Source organism: Marmota monax, unplaced genomic scaffold (genome assembly GCF_021218885.2).
Source record: "Marmota monax isolate L192 unplaced genomic scaffold, Marmota_monax_Labrador192_F-V1.1 WCK01_AAM20220418_F8-fsc00024, whole genome shotgun sequence".
In the NCBI taxonomy this organism is placed as follows: domain Eukaryota; kingdom Metazoa; phylum Chordata; class Mammalia; order Rodentia; family Sciuridae; genus Marmota; species Marmota monax.
Genome location: NW_026695224.1, coordinates 26,075,186 through 26,087,880, shown reverse-complemented (window position 1 = coordinate 26,087,880; position 12,695 = coordinate 26,075,186). Strand labels below are relative to the sequence as shown.

Here is a 12,695-nt window from a genome sequence, read left to right as displayed (position 1 = left end):
GGCAGCACTTCCAAACTCATTCTATGAGGCCAATATCACCCTGATCCCAAAAACCAGCAAAGACACATCAAAGAATGTTGAGAGCCACAGCCGAAGAGGCCCCAGCAAACTTCCAGCTGCCAGCTGATGATTGGCTCACAGCAGCCCCAGCAAACTTCTAGCTGCCAACTGATTGGCTCCTCTGCGGTGATGCTCATTGGGCTGTTTCCCCACCCTTTCAGACCACGGAGCTGCTCATTGGGGAACTTTTTTGGCTCTGCCCATGCGATCCAGCCAATCAGCCTCAAGAGCAGGAGGAGTGGGGGAGGTGGAGAGACTTGTGGGAAGCCGGTGGTGGCAGTTGGGCTCTGAGGGTTTTTCCTGAAGAGCTGTGTGGTGCGGTGTGTGTATTCTAAAAATAAAGTTCGTTTCTTTTGACAAGTGGCTCCTGAATTGTGCCCAGCCAGACGAAAGAAAGAAAACCTCAGACCAAGTCTCTAATGAACATAGACGCAAAATTTCTCAATTTTATCTGGCAAATCGAATACAAAAACATATCAAAAAAATCACCACCACGATCAAGTAGGTTTCATCCCAGAGATGCAAGGTTGGTTCAACATATGGAAATCAATAAATGTAATTCATCACATCAATAGACTTATAGACAAGAATCATATGATCATCTCAATAGATGCAGAAAAAGCATTTGACAAAAATACAGCACCCCTTTATGTTCAAAACCCTAGAAAAACTAGATATAACAGGAACATATCTCAACATCATAAAGGCTATCTACGCTAAGCCTCAGGCCAACATCATTCTAAATGGAGAAAAATTAAAGGCATTCCCTCTAAAAACTGGAACAAGACAGGGATGCCCTCTTTCACCACTTCTATTCAACACAGTTCTTGAAACACTGGCCAGAGCAATTAGACAGACAAAAGAAATTAAAGGGATATGTATAGAAAAGAAAGCCCTATACAGATTTAATGTAATTCTGATCAAAATCCCAATGACATTCCTCATAGAAATAGAAAAAGCAATCATGAAATTCATCTGGAAAAATAAGAGACCCAGAATAGCTAAAGCAATCCTTAGCAGGAAGAGTGAAGCTGGTGGCATCACTATATCAGACCTTAAACTATACTATAGAGCAACAGTAATAAAAACAGCATGGGATTGGCACCAAAACAGACTGGTAGACCAATGGTACAAAATAGAGGACACAGAGACCAATCCACAAAATTACAATTATATTAGACAAAGGTGCCAAAAACATGCACTGGAGAAAAGATAGCATCTTCAACAAATGGTGCTGGGAAAACTGGAAATCCATATGCAACAAAATGAAATTAAACCCCTATCTCTCACCATGCACAAAACTCAACTCAAAATGGATCAAGGACCTAGGAATTAAACCAGAGACTCTGCATCTAATAGAAGAAAAAGTAGGCCCTAATCTTCATAATGTGGGATTAGGCCCCAACTTCCTTAGTAAGACTCCTATAGTGCAAGAATTAAAACCAAGAATCAATAAATGAAATGGAATCAAACTAAAAAGTTTCTTCTCGGCAAAAGGAACAAGCTGTGAGGTGAAGAGAGAGCCTACATCCTGGGAGCCAATTTTCACTCCTCACACATCAAATAGAGCACTCACCTCTAGGGTATATAAAGAACTCAAAAAGCTAAGCACCAAAAAAACAAATAACCCAATCAACAAATGGGCCAAGGACCTCAACAGACACTTCTCAGAAGAGGATATACAATCAATCAACAAATTATGAAAAAATGCTCATCATCTCTAGCAATTAGAGAAATGCAAATCAAAACTAAGATACCATGTCACTCCAGTCAGAATGGCAGCTATTATGAATACAAACAATAATAAATGTTGGCGAGAATGTGGGGAAAAAGGCACACCCATACGTTGCTGGTGGGACTACAAATGGTGCAACCAATATGGAAAGCAGTATGGAGATTCCTTGGAAATCTGGGAATGGAACCACCATTTGACCCAGCTATCCCTCTCCTCGGACTATACCCAAAGGACTTAAAAAGAGCATACTACAGGGTCACAGGCACATCAATGTTCACAGCAGCACAATTCACAATAGCTAAACAGTGGAACCAACCTAGATGCCCTTCAGTGAATGAATGGATAAAAAAACACGGCATATATACACAATAGAATTTTACTCAGCAATAAAAGAGAATAAAATCATGGCATCTGCAGGAAAATGGATGTCGTTGGAGAATATAATGCTAAGTGATGTTAGCCAATCCCAAAAAAACAAATGCCGAATGTTTTCTCTGATACAAGGAGGCTGACTCAGTGGAGTAGGGAGGGGGAGCATGGGAGGAATAGATGAATTCTAGATAGGGAAGAGGGGTGGGAGGGAAATGAAGGGGGCAGGGGGTTAGCAAGGATGGTGGAATGTGATAGACATCATTATCCAAAGTACATGTATGAAGACACCAATTGGGTGTCAAGAGACTTTATACACAAATAGATATATGAAAAACTGTGGCATATACGTGTAATAAGAATTGTAATGCATTCCACTGTCATTTTTTTAATCAATAAAGATAAATAAATAAACAAATAAATAAATAATGAAAAACTATCTTCAAGGTTTTGTTTTCTTCAGATCGAGAAACAGCCTCCACATATGTTAAAGCCGTATAGTTTCCAGTGGCCTGAAAAAGCAGCTCAAAGGTAGCAAGAGTTTTCTGAAAAGAATAGCAGGTGTAAAAATCTAAAGCAATTTCCCCATCAAGGACTCTTTCACAGCAGGACAGACACAAAGTCCTGAGTTGGCTAACAGCTTAGTTGGCTAATAGCTCCAGTGGGGCAAAAAGTGGAGGCTGAGGTTGGGCAGTATCTCCAGTGAAGATGAGGGTTCTCCAAGCCTGCCCATCTGCTGCTTTTGTCCCAACCACATATCCCATGGTTTGGTTGGGGCTTTACAGAAAACACATAGCAAGTACAAATATATAACCTGAAAATAGCCAGGCGTGATGGTGCATACCTATAATCCCAGTAGCTTGAGAGGCTGAGGCAGGAGGATCGAGAGTTCAAAGCCAGCCTATGCAAAAGAGTAGCACTAAGCAACTCAATGAAACCCTGTCTCTAAATAAAATACAAAATAGGGCTGGGAATTTGGCTCAGTGGTTGAGTGCCCCTGAGTTCAATTCCCAGTACCAAAAAAACCAAAACAGAACAAAAAAAAAAAAAACCCAAAATAGTTCATTGCCACATGTGCTCTAGGAATGAAGATATTTGGAGCAATTTTATGGTAATAATTTGAAAATCTAGATGTAATGAACATATTCTTAAGAAAAAATCAACTTTTTAGATCAGTTTTAAATCAAAGGCTGGCAGGAGACAGCTCAGTTATGTCAGAGCTTCAACACTGTCTGGAGTGTAGAGGCTAGAGCCACTGTAGGCAGGGGATGGAGCAAGTGCAGGTCCAGGCACAGACACACTCCAAGGAGTACTTCCAGCCAGGAATGTGCCAGGCTACTATAGCTTAACATCAGGAATACCTTTTCTGTAACCCCTGGGTCCAGTTCATCTGCACCAGTGAGATCAAGAACTGAACGAGCTTATTTATTGATGACTTTCTGCATTAGGATGCTTCTGCAACAAAGTGCCTACTTCCCACCACAATCATTCTTTGTGGCTGGACACTTGGAATTCATACTTTTTTTTTTTTTTTTTTTTTTTTTTTTGCGGGGGGTGGATATCAGGGATTCAACTCAGGGGAACTAGGTCACTGAGCTATATCCCCAGCCCAATTTTGTTGTATTTTATTTATAAGAGACAGGGTCTCACTGAGTTGCTTAGCACCTCACTTTTGCTGAGGCTGGCTTTGAACTTGTAATCTTCCTGCCTCAGTCTCTGGAGCCACTGGGATTACAGGAGTGTGCCATCACACATCAGCAGTTTGGTGACATAGTCCCAGCAGATCCGACATACAGGTCACTTTACTCTTGAGGTTCTAAAGGAGCTGCTGGAACTGGGTATTGTCCCTCTGGGGGATTCCTAACTGGCTTCTCTCCCCTTTGGCTCTCACCATTTTTTTTTTGCCATTTCTCATAGTCGTGATGCAGATCAATCTTTTCTTTGTTCCACCAGAAGCAGCAGCAACTTCTAATGGTCTATTAGTTCTAAAATGGAATTTATTGGTTCAAATCACCAATAGCCAAAATGTTAGTTCCTTTATGTTTTTTTTTAATATTTATCTTTTAGTTGTAGATGGACACAATACCTTTATTTTATTTATTTCTATGTGGTGCTGAGGATCGAACCCAGGGCCTCGCATGTGCTAGGCGAGCGCTCTACCACCGAGCCACAACCCCAGCCCCTCTTTTATGATTTTTTATAACTAAAAGGTTTCACATATACAATCAAAGACAACATTTTTTATAAGATCCAAATACAAAGTTATATTTATTTTCAATAATGAATTTATTTTCAACAAAGTAGAACCAATTTACTAATTTTTCAGTCTAACACAATCTTTAGCATAAAACTATGCTCATTAAATCAAAAAAACATTACTATTAACAGAGTAAGTAGTTCTCTTTTAAAAATATTTTTTAGTTGTAGATGGACACAATACTTTTATTATTTTTTTTTTTATGTGATGCTGAGAATTGAACTCAGTGCTTCACACATGCCAGGCAAGCACTCTATGACTAAGCAACAACCCCAGCTCTGAGTAAGTAGTTCTTGATATTCTAGGGTTTGTCTGTGTTTCAAACAAAACTGAGTGGAAGGTAAAGGAACACATACTAGAGATTTAACTGAGAAGGAGCATGGTCCCCAAATATCAAGTTAGCAAAGCAAATATGGGCTTTTCAAAGCAGGCCAGAAATCAAACTCACTGTGAGGAGGGAATGATTTCCCTTTGGGAAAGTCCATGTTCAAAGTTGTGAAATTAAATCTTCCCATATTCTAGATTTTTTTTTTAATTTTTTAAAATTTATTTTTTTAGGGCTGGGGATAAATCTCAGTTGGTAGAGTGCTTGCCTTGCATGCAAAAGGCCCTGGGTTCAATCCCAAGCACCACACAAAAATTTTTTTTTTAGTTGTAGATGGACACAATACATTTGTTTTACTTATTAATTTTATGTAGTGCTGAGGATTGAGCCTAGTGTCTCAGACACACTAGGCAAGCTCTCTACCACTGGGCTACAACCCCAGCCCCCCATATTCTAGATTCTTGATTTGGAATCTATCATAATCCAGAGAAACTTCTGCCAAAGGATAAGAGGCTCTTCACTTGGGCTGCACGAAAGAAAATACCTGTATGCCTAATTTTCCTCCTTTAACTTTGTCGCTAGGCTCATCACCAATACAGCAGAGGTTCCATTCCAGCAAAGGATTACTACTACATAGACCAACCTCTCTGATTTAGATTTTCCTTGATATTTGCCAGGGACAGTTCTAAATAGATCCAATTTCTTTTGTTTTTATCTTCCTACACAACTCTGCTTAGCTACAAAATCAGGCCTCACAGAACAGCAGCAGCATTGGTCAGAAGAGTCAATTTTATAGTAAGAACTCTCTGAAGTTCAATGATCACAACTTTTTAATAGACTTATCTGAACCACCTATTTTCTTTTCTCATTATATTGCCAATTATTTCTTTCGGAATTCAATCCTCCGAGCTACATTCTGAGCACCAAATTTTTTGACCAATGCATTTCTGGTATCTTCATCATCTTTTTGCAAATCCAAGTCATCCTGTCGGGACCAAATGGGGTATCCATCAGCTCTCTGACCAGCCTCTAAAAAGTAGGAAGTAGCCTCCAGCTCACCACTATTTTTTAGAAAGGCCTGTGTTACGGTTGAGAGATCCAAGTTAAACTTTTCCATTAACTGCCGAATGACCTTAATGGCAGCTCCCACCTCTGGTGTAGAGACCTTTTCTTCTTCTTCCTCCTCCTCAGGCTGTGTTTCTGAGTCTTCCTCCGGTGTAGGGGGATCATCATCACACATCGTTATATGGATTTCAAAATCAGGACTCTCATCCACCTACAGAGAATGAGTAAGACCAGTTCTGAATTACCAAATCTCAAACTCTTACAATACCTCATCTCTCCCAACTACCACCCACTTTCTCCTACACTACAACCATACTGGATTCCCTTCAGTTCCTCTAATATGCCATGTTACTTCTTACATTTATTCACAATATTTTGTGAATATATGTGTATGTTTATAATATGTGTATATGTGAAAGTCTGGGGATGTGTGTGTGCACATATGTGCATATGTAAAACTGACTATGCTATTTCAACAGATTAGAAATTAAACTGAGATAAAGCACAGTGACATACACCTATAATCCCAGCAACTCAGGAGGCTGAGACAGGAGGATTACAAGTTCAAAGCCAGTCTGTAAGTTAGCAATGCCCTAAGTAACTTAGTGAGACTTTGTCTCAAAAAAAAAAGCAATATTCCCTAAATTCCCCCATTCATCACCTATTCTACCACTCATCAGCTATGGAAACTTTAAATTATTGCTCTCTTTTAAAATGAATCATCACTGGTTTCCCTTATGTTAATAAGTTAATGCATGACATCTTTTTCCTTGGACAAAATACAGAAATGATTTTCTCTCTTTTTTCTTTTTTTTGTTATTGAGGATAACAAGGGACACTTAGCAACTAAGCCATATTCCCCGCCCCTTTATTTTTCATTTTGAGACAGGGTCTCACTGAGTTGTTTAGGATCTTGCTAAGTTGCTGAGGCTGGTCTCAAACTTGAGATCCTCCTGCCTTAGTCTCCCAAGTCACTGAGATTACAGGCATATACCACTGCAGCCAGCTATGATTTGGATTTCTTAAAATATTATTTATCATCATTATGTTATGGTTCCTGCTTTTATCAACAACTATTATTAAATATGGGATTCCAACACATATTAGAAGGTAGACTGAAGAGTAAAATATCCCCCATTCTAAGAACACAAAAAAACTAAATTTGCCTGATTAAACCAATTACCATGGCACACATCTTTAATCCCAGCTATTTAGGAAACTGAGGCAGGAGGATCACAAGTTCAAGGCTAGCCTGTGCAACTGAGCAAGACTGTCTCAAGGAAACCTTCTTTGGAATTACATTTATGCTCCTGAGAAACATAAAAAATACTTTTTAAATTTTTTTTTTCAGTTGTAAATGAACACACAATATATTTATTTATTTTTATGACCACATAAAAATTCCTGAGGATTGAACCCAGTGCCTCACACATGCGAGGCATGCACTTTACCACTGAGCTACAGCCCCAGCCCCATAAAAAAACATTTTTAAAAGACAAATCCAGGGCCTAGGGTTGTGGCTCAACAGTAGAGTGCTTGCCTCACAAGTGCGAGACCCTAAGTGCGAGACCCTGAGTTCGATCCTCAGCACCACATAAAAAAAATAAGTGAAATAAAGGCTTTTAAACAAAGAAAAAAAAAAAAGGCAAATCCACAGTTCTGACTTTAAAAACTTATGCTGAGATCAAAGTGGGATTTTTTTTTGGATGGGAGGTACTGAGAATCGAACTCAGGGGCACTCGACCACTGAGCCACATCCCTAGACCTATTTTATATTTTATTTAGAGAAAGGTCTCACTGAGTTGCTTAGTACCTCACTTTTGCTGAGGCTGGCTTTTTTCTTTGTTTTTAACATTTTTTTTTTTTTTAGTTGTAGATGGGCACAGTATCTTTATTTTTATTTATTTATTTCAAGGTTTTTTTTTTTTTTTTAAGAAAGAGAGAGAGAATTTTTGATATTTATTTTTATTTTTTAGTTATTGGCGGATACAACATCTTTGTTTGTATGTGGTGCTGAGAATCGAACCTGGGCCGCATGCATGCCAGGCAAGCGCGCTACCGCTTGAGCCACATCCCCAGCCCCTATTTATTTATTTTTATGTGGTGCTGAGGATCGAACCCAGGGCCTCACGAGTTGGAGGCAAGCACTCTGCCACTGAGCTACAACCCTAGTCCCAAAGTGGGATGTTTTATATTGTTTAAAAATAACTCCCTATCGTGCTTAATTTCTCTTTTTCTCCACATCACCATATTCTAACAAAAAATAAAGTTTTATGAAGCAAAGCCTAAATCAGTCCCACTTTCCCTTTTCTTTTATCTTGAATTTCTCTTTTACCTTCTTGGGCCTAAGGAGGATGGTAGAGAGGTAATCAACTTCAAATCAGAAGGGCAGGGGTGGGGTGAGGGGGGTGGACGACAACAACGACAAATAAATCTATTTAACATACCACAACTTCCCCAAAATCCCGGGTGGCTTCTGCGAGCATCTTTTTGACTGCTTCTTCATTCCCCTTGATTTCTTCCTTCACATATTCTTCTTCTGGCAAGTCTGGAGTTCTCTTATTCTGTGGTTCTATCAAAGAAAATAACAACAAAGATTAACATTAGCCTTTTTTACATAAACCAAAAGTACAGTGCGTGCCATGTGAGCTTTGGGTCAGGAGTGAGCCTGTACTCTCTATTAGAAGATATGTTTTTTTATTCAGAAAGGTTAAAAAAGATAAGACATGCATGTCCAATAATCTCTATGCTTGTTTCCAAAACACTGTACTATTCCAATGATGGTAATATTCCTAGGCTCTGACATACAAAAATATTCTTCCAGGTTCATTTATTTTTTGTTTTGTATTTACAAATGCAAATCAACAAACCACTTCAAAAGTTGGGTTCTCTGAGGCCAATCTGGGCAACTTAGTGAATAAAATTTTAGTAGAGCTTGTAATGTAGTTCGGTAGCTCAGTGCTAGAATCCTGGACTAGCATGTGCGAGGCAAGGCTCTGAGTTCAATCCCCAGTACTACCACAAAACAAAAACAAAACAAAAGAACAAAACAGGTGGGGAGTTCTCTGAGTAGCAAATCTGAGACAGAGATTAACATTAAAGAGTTTACCAGGGAGTGCTCTTGGGAAAATACTTGAGGAAAAGAAGAAAAGCAGGAATGGGCAGGAAGAGTAGTTGAATTGGAAAAGCATTTCAAGGAGGCTTTAGTCAAATCCAGAGCCAGGAAGGCCTTTCAGAGTTGACTGTGGTTGGGGTAAAGAACAGAGCCTTTATAATTCCACATCAGTCAGTCACTGGATACCTACGAGAGACTTTGGGAGAGGCAACTCTTCCAGCCACTAAAGACAGACCTGGGTGGTTTACCCCAATCCACTACGTATCATCTGTAAAAAGAAGGCCCTTCTAACTTTAAACATCCTCTTGTTTCCCTTTTACATTTTGTTCTTTGAGAATTTAACTCTGCTCCTGCTACACTTGACAAAAATTTATGCCAAGAAAATAGCAAAAGGATCTATTTGTGTACAATGAATCAAAAAAAAAAAAAAAAGGGGAAAGAAATAAAATAGCAAAAGAGAGGGTTTTTTTTTGCAACAAAACTGTTCTGCATCCTGATTTTGGTGGTGTTTACACGATTTAAACGTGTGTTAAAACAAATATAACTAGAAAACAGTTCCTCAAAAAAATTAAACATAAAAATCACCATGTCTAGCAACTGTATTTCTGGTTATATGCCTGAAAGAATTGAAAGCAGGGCCTCAGATACCCATGTTCATAGCAGCATTATTCACAATAGACAAACAATGGAAACAAATGTGGTACATAATATTATTCAACATAAAATCATTCAGTCTTAAAACAGAATTAAATTCTGCACTACAATATGAATGAATGTTGAAGATATTAAGCTAAGAGTAATAAGCCAGATACAGAGTTTCAGTTTTGGAAAAAGATGGTAGCGATGGTTGCACATATGAATGTATTTAAGGCCACCAAACCAAAAACTTAAACCCTTAAAATGGAAAATTTATGTTACACATCTTTTATCATAATAACATTTTTAAATGCATATTATTATATATCCATTCCCCATTTTTTTCTTCTTTTTTTGGGGGGTAAGGGGGTACTGGGAATTTAACCCAGGGGTGCTTTACTACTGAGCCACATCCCCAACCATTTTTTTGGGGGGTGGGGGTGGGCAGGTACCACGGATTGAACTCAGGAACATTTAGCCAGTAAGCCATATCCCCAGCCCTATTTTGTATTTTATTTAGAGACAGGGTCTCACTGAGTTGTGTAGGGCCCCACTAAGTTGCTAAAACTGGCTTTGAACCCGCGATCCTCCTGCCTCAGCCTCCCAAACCACTGAGATTATAGGCATGTATCACTGTGCCTGCCAGTAGTTTTTAATTTTTAAGTAATAAAATTTGTAAAATACTTCTTAGTCTCTTTGGTTTCTTGACTACCACCATGTTAATTTGGGGGTGGGTGGGTACTGGGGATTGAACTCAGGGGCCTTCAATCACTGAGCCACACTCCCTGTCCTATTTTGTATTTAGAGACAGGGTCTCACTCAGTTGCTTAGCGCCTGGCCATTGCTGAGGCTGGCTTTGAACTCATGATCCTCCTGTTTCAGCCTTCTGAGCCTCTGGGATCACAGGTGAGCGCCACCGAGGCTAATATTAAAAGGGACATTCATCCATATTTTTTCTTAGTCATTTTAGGATTTTAATTTTTACATTTAAATATATGATCATCAAAACATTATTTTTGATTATTTTTGGCAAGCTATTAGGAACATGGACAAAAATAACAGTTTATTTTTGTCCATGTTCCTAATAGCTTGCCAACAGTTCCAAAATCACTTATTTAAAAGCCCTAACTTCATCTACTGGGATTCTTTCTCATTCCATTTCAGTCATACTATTCTCTTTGTGGCTCTAAGAACACACCAGCTGCACTCCCACCTTGGTGCCCTTTCCTTTTGCTATTCCCTTTACCTGAAACACTCTTCCCCAGATAGTCTCCTGGGTTGCCTTGTAACTTCCTTTGATTTCTGCTCAACCATCCATTTATCAGTGGCTTTCTCTTATCACTATAGAAAATGACCTCCTCCCCATCCCTGATTTATTTTTTCTCTATAGCACTTATAACATGCCCGGCTAGCATGTTAAGCTCCATGACCACAGGGACTTTTATTTATTGTTATATCCCAGCAGGACAACAGTGTCTGGCACTCAAACATCTGTTGAGTCAATGAATCTGAAATGTCACTTTTACCAAAAACAAAATTCCTACCAAGCATGCTGAACAGGAGAAATAGATTTTTTTTCCTCCTCGGACTTCAACTGTTAGATGGAACAGCCACATAAGCAAAGAAATGGGGGATGGTGGAAGCATGCCTCTTTAAACAAAAGGGTCTGTCACTGAAGTTGCCAATACCAGTTATATGAAAAGTAAAACATCTTAATAGGTTTGGGATGTGTTTTACCATACCTGAATTCCAATTTGCAATTCAAGTGAGTTTTAAAAAAAAAATCACATAAGCAAGACCAGGAGGAGACCCAACTAAGGAGAACCTTCTTATGTAAATACGTACTCAATAAAGCCAAAGCACGAAAGTAAACAGATTTGGCGTGCCTTTAAAATTATTTATACTGAATCTGCCAGAACGTAGGAGGAACTTTTTTTTTTTAAACGAGTCTTTTTAAATCTCTGAAAATTTCAAGAAGCCGGTTACCCTGTTGTCTTTGGGAAGGAATAGTGGGTAGGAGGGGTGAATTTGCAATTTTCCATTTTGAAACTTTGAATACAAAACATGTTAATAAACTGGACGTCCGCCGGCCGGGTGCAGTGAAGGATGCCCGAACCCCAGCTCCTTGGGAGGCTGAGGCAGGAGGTTGGAGCTTGAGGCCGACCCGGGCAGCACTACGAGACCCTGTCTCAAAACAAAACACCGAAATCTAGTCGTTGGGAAGGTACATTAAAGCGAGAGAGCGAGGGAGAGCGTCCAGAGCTTGGGCAATTCTACCGGATGGCAAGGAGGCGAGGCACGAGCGATGCCAGGCTGGACCTTGACAGCCCACCCCGCGCGGCCTCACCCCCGCTATCCGCGGCCTCCGGGTCCTGCTCGGCCTTGCGCTTGAGCTTCTGGGAGGAGGGGCTCACTGGGGCGTCCCCCAACAGGTACTTGTGCTCCTGGCCCCGCAGGTGCTTCAGGTAGCGGTCCTTGAGGGACTGCCACGAGTGCTGCGTGAGCGAGCTCTTCTCCATCGCCTTCCACAGGGCGTTGCCCGTGACCGAGCTGGGCGAGCGGGCGTTTTCCTTCACGTAGGTCAAGATAGCCACGTCGTCCGCGTCTGTGAAGGCGATCCGCCCCGTGAGCGGCTGCGGCTCGGGCTCCGCGGCGCCCTCAGCGGAAGCCCCGGCTTTGGACTCCGGGGCCTGGTCTGCCGCTGCGCCGGGGCCCAGCCGGTAGGCCTCCAGCTCGAGCCTCTGGTTGCGCTCCACGCAGTCCAAGATGTACTGCGTGGAAATGAAGTCTCCCGAGGCCTCGGCCAGCGCCTCCCCGGGCTGGGCCAGCAGCACGGCCCCGGGCTCCTGCACCCGGCACACAGTGCCGCCGCCATGCAGGATCAGCGTCGACAGCCGGCGCTTGGCCGGGCTGGGCCGCACGTAGAACGACAAGGGGCTGCCGTCCTCCCTCACAAACAGAGTGGAGGAGTGGGTGGGCCCGTTGGGGTCCTTGCCCGATTCCATAGCCTCCGCCATGTCCCTTGCCTTGAACCACAAGAGCTGCCCGCTAACTAGCTCTTTAGCACACACCTCACATCTGAAACCAAGCTCTGCGCCTGCGCGGCCCCCCCTGGCGTGCCAAGAGACCACGC

General features: G+C 41.2%; 1 protein-coding gene across 1 annotated transcript; it reads right to left on the bottom strand.

Moving 5' to 3' along the window:
- Positions 1-4,426: 4,426 nt before the first annotated feature.
- Terf2ip (TERF2 interacting protein) lies at positions 4,427-12,671 on the bottom strand. The gene is made up of 3 exons (XM_046434500.2): positions 11,910-12,671; positions 8,259-8,383; positions 4,427-6,022 (listed from the first exon to the last, which is right to left on the bottom strand). The coding sequence occupies exons 1-3, from the start codon at positions 12,577-12,579 to the stop codon at positions 5,627-5,629; spliced, it is 1,191 nt and encodes a 396-aa protein (XP_046290456.1). The 5' UTR covers positions 12,580-12,671; the 3' UTR covers positions 4,427-5,626.
- Positions 12,672-12,695: the final 24 nt, after the last annotated feature.